General features: G+C 37.5%; 1 protein-coding gene across 3 annotated transcripts in view; it reads right to left on the minus strand.

Moving 5' to 3' along the window:
- ASAP2 (ArfGAP with SH3 domain, ankyrin repeat and PH domain 2) overlaps nt 1-12,347 on the minus strand; it is a 91,585-nt gene that overhangs the window by 7,725 nt on the left and 71,513 nt on the right. The window contains exons 20-26 of one of the 3 annotated variants that reach the window (XM_069850505.1): nt 12,264-12,331; nt 11,206-11,319; nt 7,317-7,572; nt 4,714-4,875; nt 3,641-3,809; nt 1,901-1,968; nt 182-291 (exon numbers count right to left, since the gene is read on the minus strand). In XM_069850505.1, coding sequence (XP_069706606.1) covers nt 182-291; nt 1,901-1,968; nt 3,641-3,809; nt 4,714-4,875; nt 7,317-7,572; nt 11,206-11,319; nt 12,264-12,331 — 947 coding nt within the window. Of the gene's footprint in view, nt 1-181; nt 295-1,900; nt 1,969-3,640; nt 3,810-4,713; nt 4,876-7,316; nt 7,573-11,205; nt 11,320-12,263; nt 12,332-12,347 lie in introns of all 3 variants that reach the window. The other 2 variants (XM_069850504.1, XM_069850506.1) reach the window with 2 other exon arrangements.

Below are 12,347 nucleotides of genomic sequence, written 5' to 3' on the forward strand. Positions count from 1 at the left end.
TATAGGAAATGCAAAAAATAACAAGTCATAAAAGTCACGCACATTTTTAACAAAGGATACAGAGGTTGTATTTTTCACGATCCTCACACCTTCTCTATAACAGGATACGCTACTATGTCTACAGTGTGTTTGATAGAACACAGAAGATTCAATAAAAGCAAAGCCCAGATCATTTACTTACTATTTGTGATTTCCTTGGCATCGGTGCTGGTGGCTGGATCTGTGCCAAAGTATTTGTTGTGGAACCAGTTTGTGTTACTGGAATTTCACATACAGAAGATGACTCTCCTGCTGCTAAAGTAAGTAAAACAAGTAAATATTACGCACGCTTTGGAAAAAAAAAAAAAGGAACAGTGATGGTACAAATGGAAACCAAACAAATCATTCTTTTAAGTCTACAAATAATATTATATCCCATATTTCATTTTTATTGGTTCTTTCTAAATAACTGAACAGAATTTTGTTCTGTTCTTTTCTTTACTGAAAAGGGCCTCTTTTCCCAATGACAATAACCTAGGATCTTTAACATTGCAGAGATGCTGAAAGAGAAAAAACCCTTTTCCCCATACATTCACTACCGACTGTGTGCTTTGAGAACTCTTCTTTCCTAGAAAAGACCATCATTATCAAGATGTATCCTTCACAGGAGACTCAATACAGACAGCCCTTAGCAAATTCCCCTTGGATACGTCAAGGGGAAATAAAAAAGAGTCACAGTAAGAACCAACAAACATAATACAGTGGAAGGGGAAAATAAGTAGGAGAAATTCCCCTACAACCACCACAGAATCCACACAAACTTTAATTTGGACATTTTGCTGAGATGACATCATTGTAATGCCCCAAAGTAGTAGTTACTTTGAACAATGAAAAGGGCAGAATGAATGATGAACTCTGAATAAGGAACTTTACTCATTATCACAAAAACCAGCAATACTGATTTGCAACTTAATTAATTGACACTACATGGGCTTCGTATTTTCAAATCAGAAACACATACTTCTATTCTTAAATGTATATGTTACTTCACTTAGGACATATGCAAACAAGAGAGTAAACAAACTAAAGTTTTCATAACGAGTGGCATTTAGGTGAGTTTCGGAAAGCTAAAGCCCAGCTGGAATTGAATCTGGCAAGGGAAGTTAAAGACAACAAGAAGGGCTTCTGTAATACATGGGCAACAACAGGCAAACTAGGGAAAATGTGTCCTTTGCTCAGCAGGATGGGAATCTGGCTACACAGAACATGGAAAAGGCTGAAGTACTGAACATCATCTTTGCCTCAACCTTTTCTAGCAAGACTGGCCTTCAGGAATCCCAGGTCCCAAAGACATGGGGAAAAACTGGAGCAATGAAGTGCGAAGTCCTGCATTTGAGGACAAACTAGTTCATGCACCAGTATATGCTGGTGGCCACCCAGCTGGAAAGCAGGATCAGAGGCAACCAGCACAGACTGAAACACAGGAGGTGCTGTCTGAACATCAAGAAACACTTTGTCACTTTGAGGGTGACCCTGCACTGGCGCAGGTTGCACAGGGAGGCTGTGGGGTCTCCATCCTTGGAGATACACAAAAGCCATCTGAACATGGTCTTGAGTAACTGGTTCTGGGTGGCCCAGCTTGAGCAGAGGGGTTGGACCAGGTATCTCCAGAGGTCCCTCCTGACCTCACCCATTCTGTTTCTCATTACACAGCTTCTTTGTTTACATTAATGGACCCATGGCTCTGTTCATGCAGAAGAGCCTGAGGCATCAGGGCCTACATAATCAAGAAGAGAAACAACAAGAATGCCGGTACGGACTATATTTAAATCTGTAAGGTAATGAAAAACCCCACGCTCTCCCTTAGACTGTTATAATGATACGTTAATTACAACAAAATAAATCTTTAAACTACAATTACCAGTTTGTTGTAGAGACCCAAGTCCTCTGGACTGCCCTTTGTTAGCTAAGCCAGATGACTTCTCAGTCCTGTGCAGAAAGGTAGAAATTTATCCATTTAAGAAGCAAATAAGAACTTGAAATGCAACAATACAGAGTATTTTCGAAATTACAAAACTCTTTCCGTGCCTTCAGTATATTCTGGTGACTGCTATTTTATTTTTAGACATACTTCTTTGCTTCTGTGTTTTGGATTATGCCAACCATAGGTTGCACCTAAACTAAAAATGTAAGGCAGAAGAATAATAAAGGTTCAATTACTGCAATTTGTGTAGAATAGATCTGATTTTCAGAAGTTCTTTAGTTCCTTTCATTGTTATTTTAAAATTATTTCTTAAAATTATTTGTCCTCATTAGTCTGTACATTACAGCAAGCTTCAGCAAGTTGTTTCCCCCTTTTACTTGGTACAGCACATGCAATCAAAGGACTAGAAAGGAAGCGTTATTTCTTTCATTCACAAAGGATCAACCATGTATATTACTTATCTCACATATACACATACTCATCCCTGTACCCTATAGCTCTCTAAGTTTGTGTACGCTGTTCTCTCTCCAATTGCCAGTGTCTGAAAACCCCAAAACTTCCCAGACAAGTTACTACAATATTTCCCTATGATTACTTCCAGAAATCTTTCCCTAGTGTCTAACTAAATTATTCTTGCTACAACTTAAGCAAAAGTCTTTTTTTTTTTTTTAGGGTCATCATGAGATGTAAAATGAAAGGCATAATCCAAGACTTTGTACATATTTGAAGATGTGTACCTATGCCACTAGTTTTTTTTAACAAAATGTAAGAGAATCTTATTTCTTCCCAACTTTTCTCACAGGTTACATTTTCTAGAATTCTCGTTACCTTACTTACCTGCCCTGTTTTCTGCCCCACTGTTTTGTATCTTTACTACAATGCTCCAAACTGAACACAGTAGTCCAGCTGAGGCATTACTGATCTTGAGTTAATTGGAAGGATTAATTCATACAGTTTGAAGGCTATAACCAAAAATTACTTTCTCTTTGACTCTTCCACAACAGCATGAGCTGCCTGACTTGCTTTTATTTATGATTCGCTATGTCCTTGCAGATCTTTCACTTAAGGGCTTTTGCTTAACCACACTCTGCTGTTCTCCACGTTTCGTTTTTGTAAAGCATTGTCCTTAACTACTGCTGCTTACCCCTCTTCTACTTCAGTTTCTCAAGGCTGCTTTGGAAAACTGGAAAACAATCCTGTTTTCCAGTACACTTCTGTTCCTCCTAACTTTGTTTCCTACAAATTTAAATATGATTTTTTCTGTTCCAGGTCTCTCTGCTCTCGCCATGAATGAAAATACTGAATGGAACTGAAGTAGGCAAAGCATGTGAACAATAAACAGCATAATCAGACATAAGATCCCACTATTTCTGTTACTAGATGAGAATTAGAAAGGGATTCTTTGTGGCCTCTTACTGCCCTCACAGCTAAGCATTCTGTAGATATTCTGCAAGTCATATAATCTTACACCACTAGGCTGTCTTGTTTTTACTGTGGGAATCCTTGTAATCTGCTGCCTTAGTGTCTGCCCCCAGTTCCTGTTCATTCCCATACTCTAGAACCCATAACTGGCAGAAGTATGCATGCTTTATAGATGACTTGCATGTTATATACCATAAAATTGAAAAGTTACTAATAATTACGAAGTTTATTAATTACTAAAATGACATCAGTTACCCAGGAATAGGCTTTCTTTGAGAGAGTCTACTAGGAGGTTGTGGGGGCAGTGGTGGTGCGGTTGGCTTAGTTTGTGGAGGAGCTGGTTGCTGTTTAGATTGCTGGTTCAAAGCTTCTATAATGCTGGCTGTCTTTGCCACTGGAGGCGGTGGTGCTGGAGAAAGCACATCTATGGAAGAGAGGTAGACAGTGACAAGGAATTAAATTTCTATTTACCGTTTTGTTTCTTGGATTTTCATCCATGGTTTTTCCTGTTACAGGATTTACCCCATCCAAGAACAATGCTTTACTACATGTATTCAATTAAGCTGAAAGTAATCCTTCCACTGGAAGAAGGACCTCTTTGGAAAGAGGTTTACATTGTTTCACCTAGTCAAGCTCAGAGATATTACCGAGTACTTCAATTCATTCAAGCATTAAAGTACAAGCAAAGAAAATCTTTAACAAGTCAGTCTTATTCTTGAAAATAACAGATCAGAATATATTTAATAAATTGCTAATATTGTTTGCTCAATCGAGGCCTTCGGTTTGTGTTTTATGGAAAAGTAACGGCAAAGATTATCCGAGAAATTTTATTTAGAGGAATGTCTTTTCTTAAAATCCTATTATGATTAACATGATTAACATCTAAGTAACTTCACATCAGGCTTAGCAATTAATTACATTTCTATTGAATTCTTGAAGCTACCACAACAACAGCTGGCAATGCATTAAACCATCTTTTTGCATTCCTATGGTCTGCAAGAATCAAGCACAATGTGGAGACATAGCCCCAGGCTTACGTGCAACACTCGTCTTTTATAATTAGTGAGAAATGCAGCATTGACGCTATATATATAAAACAAAGAGCTCTTTAGCTCCAGTAATAGACAATATCTCCTGTTGACCCTGCACTACCCCATACAGTCCTCACTGGAACATCAGAGAAGGCAGTTCATACAGAGTTACTGGATGGGAACGATAGGCCAAAGCTACGGTCACCAAAAGAAGAGGTATGAGTTGTGGAAATGGAAAAATAAGCCAACTATGATTAGCTACAGCAGAAGGGAAAACAGGGGAAAGTGGAAACATACTTGTAGATGTTACACGCAATGGCGGCACAGGGGGATGAATAGCTGGTGGATCTGATGAAGACCTCTGCCTGCTTATACTTTCCACTGCTAAAGAATTTGTCTTCCACATTGCATTAGATGAAGAAATTGTCTGAATACCACTGCCAAGAACTGAAGGCTGAACTAAAAAGAGAGGAAAATACTGTATTATTATTATTGCTTACCCTAAGCACAAAGTGTTAATATTCACACCTGTGCTTTTAAAAATGGTGCAGCTAGGCTGCTATATTCAGCAACAGAAACCACTGCCACGCGGCTGGGACGCCAGAGCAGAAACCAGCCCGGGGTAAAAAATTACATAGGAGTGTCTGGGTGAAGCCTTACTAACACTTTACCCAAGTAAAATTTGTCTCCAGTCATTACTTTAAAACATATCAACACCTGAAAAAGCAGAAATTTCTAAACAAGAAGACTGAAGGCAAAGTCTTGCTACTTTCTTTAATCCCTGACTGACAGCTGTAATCTTCTCAGGTACTGCCAGAAAAGGACTTCACTCTCACATGAGCATTAGCAGACGTCGCTGACTTGAAGTGGAACATCAGTTTTGACTTGGAATTGACATAAAACTGCAATTCTGAATTTAACCCAAACAAGAAGCTGTAACAACTAGTCATGAAATAGTCACAAAGTATGGCTTCTCCAGGGCCTCCTAAATGGGTCCACTCTCGAGCTGAGGAGTTGCCTCCCCATTTAATAAAAACACACTACAGGCTTTCTTCATAAAGCCAACACTTTGCACATATCACGCCACTTCTCCCTACTCAGCACATGAGCATCATATTAAGAAAAGATGAAACAGAGTAAGGTATGAATAAATATTCAGTTGCAGGGAAAAGTATATGGCTCAGAAGACTTGGAGAAGAGCCTAAAGCTAAGAGGATAAAGGAGTAATAATACACCATAACCGAAACAGCAACAACATCAGCAATCAACAAGAAGCTAAGACTGATGGAACTATTATAGCTTTTAACTAAGAATATAACGTAACAGGCCAATACATCGCTAGAGTAAAGAACATGAGCTAATAACTTAAGCCAGGCAGCATGCTTTCTTGGCATGAGTTGCACTGTACTGGTGCCAAGAAGTCTGGGGTTGGGAATGAAATTAAAATTACACTCCTTGAAAAGTGTCTTTTAATCAAGGGCAAATGGTGGGTAAAATAGTATGGTTGGCCATGATTAAAACAATATCAAAGGGTAAAACAGTTTTTTTAATGATCCCACTATATTACTAATTTAGAGATAGAATCTAACAGTTAAACAGACTACACAAGCTCCTTTTGTGAATTTTCCCGTTTGGTGAGGGACATTCCTTTCTATCAAATAAAAAAAAAATGTAGATTTTAAGCTGAGATTTCATGCAAAAATGTTAAATGAAAGGATTCCCACTTGGTTAAATTCCCCCAGTCTCATGCTACCCTATTTAAATAACCCAATACCATGCTGTTTTATTGTTCTCATTTTTTCCTCCACCAAAATAACAAATTTTAATCCAACTTTTATGCTGCAGCCATTCCTATGAGACCAATAACTGACTTTGTATTACACAGATGTTCAATTTGCCATCAGTGTATGGAGTCTTGCATTCTGACCTCTGTTCAGTGCTCCCAAAGCCAGAAGTCAAAGTCACACGTGCCTAGAACATTCCCCACCTGTATCTCGTATCTCCTCTTACGGAGTCTGGATTACAGCGCCAGAGACAATCATGTGTTTACACAGTCATTCTTCTTGAATTCAACTTTACATAAATTTAGCATCCACAAAAGCTGCTGCATTAATAAAGGCGTTACAACAACGAAACGCACCAAACATGCCGTACAGATTTCTCTATGCGTCTTTAATATTTTCATATATAATCTGTTTGGATCATAAGAATGAAGTTCAGTTCAATAAGCCTTAACGGCAGATTTTGCAAGCACATAACCCTTCTGAACCAGCATGAGACGTGCATTTTACATTGTCCTCTTGATCAGGGTATAATCAGTAACTGACAGTTAACGTTTTCAGTCAGCTGCCAGTCCTCTAAAATCATCCAGTTCTCCACATCATTACACTAACACTTTTACTTCAATAACTTCAAGCATATATTTATTAAGAGAAGACTTTGCAAGGTTAAAAGCTTTCATGTTCTGCATTCATGCTGCATTCTCCTAGGTCTTAAACCACTTCCCACTGCTGCCAAACACTATTGAAATTGTACGTTTAAATTGAAGTCTGACAATGACGCCTTCAAGAAACAGAAGTATGAAAAGACAGAATATAACAAAAAACAGTTGCTGAACTAAAGACTGCAGCCATCCTTTTAATAAATCATTTAACCCTATTGAGGTTACCTGGGCATTGTTTACCCAAACACTACTGTATACTCTCTTGCAGGTATAGTGACAATCAAACTCAGAACAGTTGTGGAGATTCACTTCAAATATATAAAATTAAGTCGTCAATGAACAGTTCCAATACTCACCCGTGCAAAGTAACTGTACAAGAAAATCTACAACTGTCCTACTAAAAGAAAGTTATGAACCCATTCTTCTAACGCACAATGATATTTTACATTGTTAGTACCTTTGCCAATATTCCTTGGAGGTAGAGGAGGTGCACTACTCGTAACAGGTACTGCAGGCTGAATGGAAGGAGGGCTGCCACTGAGTATTGCTCCATATGTTTCATTCTGCAATATACTTGGCATAAACCCTCTTTGCTTATCCTTAGCAATGTTCGCTGCATCTCTTGCCAAGGATGCTACATTAGGCTGAAGTTGGTTCGACCCAAGTTGATAGAAGCTGACAGGCCTGTCCTCTCTCCGATTGGGACTGGGTTGCTTAAACACAATAACAAAAAGTACTCACTGATACTGCATTACTTGTATTCATTTTATTTCACAGTTGATAGAAAGTTATTAGTTTCCAGAAACTAAAAATAGCCTCTAAAATGCATTTTTGTGGCTTTTAATACATAATCTAAAATCTAATTTCCACTCTCTTCAAGATAAAGTAATTGCACATTAACAAAATATATGAGAATTGCATTTCAAAACAATTATCGCTTTCTCCTGTAGTTATTCCTATAGGATAGTACTGCATTCTTATATACACTAGACTATACTACTATAGACACACAGCATAGATATTCAGACTGGATCAAGCAAAGTTTCCCTGCATCAAAACGCCAGGCATTATTTTTATAAGTAAATAAACAACCAAATATCTTAAGCTTCATCAGAAGTCCAGCAGTGTTAGATCCAAAACAGATGATAACGACCTCAAGAACCAGATACAATTGCATTTAAGTATTTTATCTGTAGTGCAGTCTGCAACAAATAAGGTGCTAAAACTTCTCACAAACTCACTTAATATCAAGTTTGGGAGGTTACTTCAATTGGAAGCTCATCACTCATCCCTTGCTCACTATCAAATGAGAGCTAATTAGTTGTCTTTCAGATTTATAGCAAGTCATCTGCTTGCTATGCACACTTAGCATTATTTTTCCTGTTCCATCAGCCAGCATAGTAATTATTGTTATCAAATGATAATTAAAATAACTGGAGTTATAAATTCATGCGGCTAGTACAGGAAATCAGTCATAACAATACATAGCTCAGAGAGCATAAATATGCCTTTAGAAATAGCGTTAGATAAACACGGTGACGTGCTGGGAGTATAAAATTGAAATAACCTTTTACAGTAATAGCATTTAGGCAGAATAAAGACTTATACCAACAGTATCACAAATATGCAATTGATTTTCCTCTGAATATATCAAAGTTTACTCTGGATTGATTATGTAGGGCTTTTAGACATGTTATAGCACAGCATTATACTTCCAAGACTTATCAGAATGATGTAAATGACAGCCACATGCATTAATCCTACCATTATTTTGGCTTAGCAGCCTCACTCCTCACTGGCTGACACTTCTTACTACCTGACCTCTCTACTGTCCTGGTTCTGGTATTTCTTTCAGCCCACATGTGCTTTTCCTTTCTAAACCAGCAGAAAATTCTCTTTTGTTTTGTTGGTTTAGCTTTCACTGGTTTAACAAACTGAAATAGCTCAACGCAGGGACAAACGTGCCAAAAAACAAGGGAGGATCAGATCGCCAGGGTGTGGAACAGCAGCAGAAACCAGTTTGATTGTTCTAGCCTACTTTCAGGTTAGATACTTTTTTATATGAAAATTTCTGAACCAAAAGAACTTTGATTTCAGAAAGGACTTTTCTTCGACCAAGATTACAAAATCTATTCCATTGCTTTACCAGAAAGAGAGACAAGCACAATAGCTTGAGACCTATAAACAGAACTGATGTGGTCCTAAGCAACAGCAATATCCACCAGTGCATTCAATGTACTCACAGACACTGCTCTGTGATTAATAGTCCTTCATCTCCTTTCAAAAGTCCCTGTAGTATAAGCCTATTAATAGTGGGCAGTGAAATAGCAGTTTCATTACTTTAGCTGAGTAGCAGCAATTTCCCATATCAGGTGGAGCTCAGGCTTTAGCCAAAAGAGAACTCTCCACTGCAGAAGACAACTCACAACAATGAAGGAAGTGAGACAAAAAACACATTAAAAATTTCCTATTTCAAGTGTCACAGAAAGGGTTTTTCTAGATATCTAGTTGTAAAGTACCCGAAGATTTTATAGCTGGAAAAAATAAAACCTCTAAAACATAACAAAAAGTGTCAAGCCGCTTTATCAAAAAGATCATCATTACTGCTGTGATTATCTGGACAGTGATACAATATATAGGAACCATAAATACTGGGATATAATATGAAAGCTCACCCAGAAGAACTGGATTTAGCAGCTCAGATTCTTGTTCAGATACCAAAATTCTCAAGAAAAATTGTAAGAAAATTCTCAGAAGGCAGCAATTGTGCTTTGAAAGGGATGGCTTGCGACACATTTTTCGCTTGCTGTTGTTAAGTCAAGCACTCCCGGTAACACCTATCTCGGACTAAAGAGAAGGATGTGGGGAGAAGAATCATATACAGACAAGATCTTGCAAAAAATGGTATTTTGCAACAGAGGGAACTTATTGATGTAAAAATTGGTCTCCAAAGCATTGAGCCAATTCACTGATGGGATGGCGTAGTATTTTTAAAGACGTTCTGTAAAGGAAAAGAAAATGAACCTATGATAGTCGGGTTTTAATACTTCTGAAAACAAAGAAAAACCCAACACACAAGATCTGGTTTTATGTTATTATCAATTCATGCCCTAGTTGAGATGGAGGCTTTTAAAAGAGAAGTATTAAAACGCTCAAGGGCTTTGAAAGACAAGTATTAAAATGCTACAACTTTTTGAAAGAAAAAGTCAAATTTAATTATCCAGAGGAGAAAGGAGTTTTCACTAGCTACTTTCAAAAGGAAAAAAAAATGTGCTACCATCTGAAGATCAACTAATATAAAGCCTATTGTGCATTCCTTGCACTTCATAAAGGAAGCAGAAAAGTCATAAGCAATTGTAATACCACAGAGACAAAAAACCCAGAAACATGTGTTCAATACTTATATGGAATACTTAAAATTATGAAAGTTTCAGACCGTTGTTAGTATTTAGGAGGCTATACATCATTTCAAATTACTTGGCCCCTAGAAATACAAGCCATTTTTAAGTGTTGTCTAAGTTCCAAAACATGGCAGTTTGTTCCCTGCCCGTACATTTAGGTGTTCAAACACTTTTTGAAGTCGGTCCTCAAATTGGGAAATTAAATTCTGAAAATGCAGTTAAGTTCCTGTGCTACTGGAACACTTCGTAACACTTGTAAAACGACCCTCCTTGGGGATATTCAAAAGCCATCCGGACATGGTCCTGGGCAACCAGCTCTGGGTGAACCTGCTTTAGCAGGGGGGTTGGACCAGATAACCTCCAGAGCTCTGTTCCAACTCTAACTATTCTGTGATTCTGCACGCAACAGCAACATCAGAAATTTCAGGTATGAAAAGGGAGAAAAACAAAAATTTTTTTTACATGAAGATTCAGAATAAAGACCCTGCTCTGCTCTTAATAGACTTGTCTTATTCAACGGACAAGTTTAGTTTCAGTGAAGCCAAGCCAATGCATGAACTGTTTCAAAACGAAAGCCATTGACTGGAACCGTTTCACAAATATGAGGAGACACAATAAGGTCTCTGTCTCTCTTTGTAAAGGCAATTCTCCTGCCTTATGTTACTTCTGCCTCACAACTAGATGATCTAAATATTCCTGACACGTTGAAACAAACTATTGACTCTCGTAATTTGATCAACACACTATCATATGTTTTATACCTTATATTAAAGAAGAAAAAAGACAATAAACTATAATTAAGGAACTAAAATTTAAGCTACTACATTTTACTACAGAACTTTATTTCATATGCACAGTAAACAATAGTGTTATTGAAATGATTATGAACATCATGCTTCTATAGACATGTGTACAGAATAACAATAATAATGTATTGATGCAAACCTGCAGCTTTTCATCCACATCATCATCGCTTTCATCCAGATCTTCATGGAGTAACCGCCATTCATATTCTACATGAACATGAGAATTAAATCTTCCAGACAGTGCTTGAGTAAGCTAAAGAAGAAAAAGATGACTGTTAACATCTACGTTATGTGCAGTACCAATTTAAAAATAACATGTTTAAAACCAAACAAAAACCACATATAGATTGAATGATGGTTTCTAAGTATAAATATTATGTTTATTTTAAAGATATATTTCAGTAATCTGGAAAGTTACTGCACTGGGGTAAGTTTAAAGAATTAACTCTGTGACCAAACACAATACAAATAAATCAAAAGCAACTAGGCTTTTCATTAACCGTTGCAGGTCTATTCTCCATTGCAGGTCCATTCTCCACTTTCTGACTATGAGCACTGCATCCTATCTGCTTTCATTTTGAAATTACAAGTCAAATAAATTAACTGCAATGGCAGTTTTTTTGAATCAGACTCTCATCAAAAAGTTTTGATCCCATTAATTCAATTTTCTTGCTTACTAAAAGGAGTGTTTGTATCCAACTTAACTTCACAGAATCACGTAATGGTTTGAGTTAGAAAGGACCTTTAAAGACCATTTACCCTATTCCCACCCTGCCACAGGCAGGGACATCTTTCACTAGATCTGGCTGCTCAAAGCCCCATCCAACCTGACAATGAGCACTTCCAATCATGGGGCATCCACAACTTCTCTAGGAACAAGAGAATGGCCTTCAGCCACAGCCTTGACCCATAAAAAGTATTTAGTGATTAGATTTCAATGTGATGTCAGATTTGGGACTAAGAGCTCAAACTGAATCATCCGCTGGCCTCAAGAAGTCTAGCATTTCCAAAGCATCTAAAAAGAAATATCATTTTCTTCTTCAAAGCATATGACCTGATATAAGCATGTAACTATTTATAAGCATAAAACTATTCCATCTGGAATGTATTCGTGGAATATTCAACTGTAAAGTCTTAAATATTCAGACATGATGCTGCTTATAAATGCACAAACACACAGAAAGATGCAACACTTACCAACTCTTCACAGTGAGTATGTTTTAAGCGTTTCGCTATATCAAGTGGCGTCTCTCCTGATTCGTTAGCTATATTACAGCAAGA

This window comes from Phaenicophaeus curvirostris, chromosome 2, assembly GCF_032191515.1.
Source record: "Phaenicophaeus curvirostris isolate KB17595 chromosome 2, BPBGC_Pcur_1.0, whole genome shotgun sequence".
NCBI classification, from domain to species: Eukaryota; Metazoa; Chordata; class Aves; order Cuculiformes; family Cuculidae; genus Phaenicophaeus; species Phaenicophaeus curvirostris.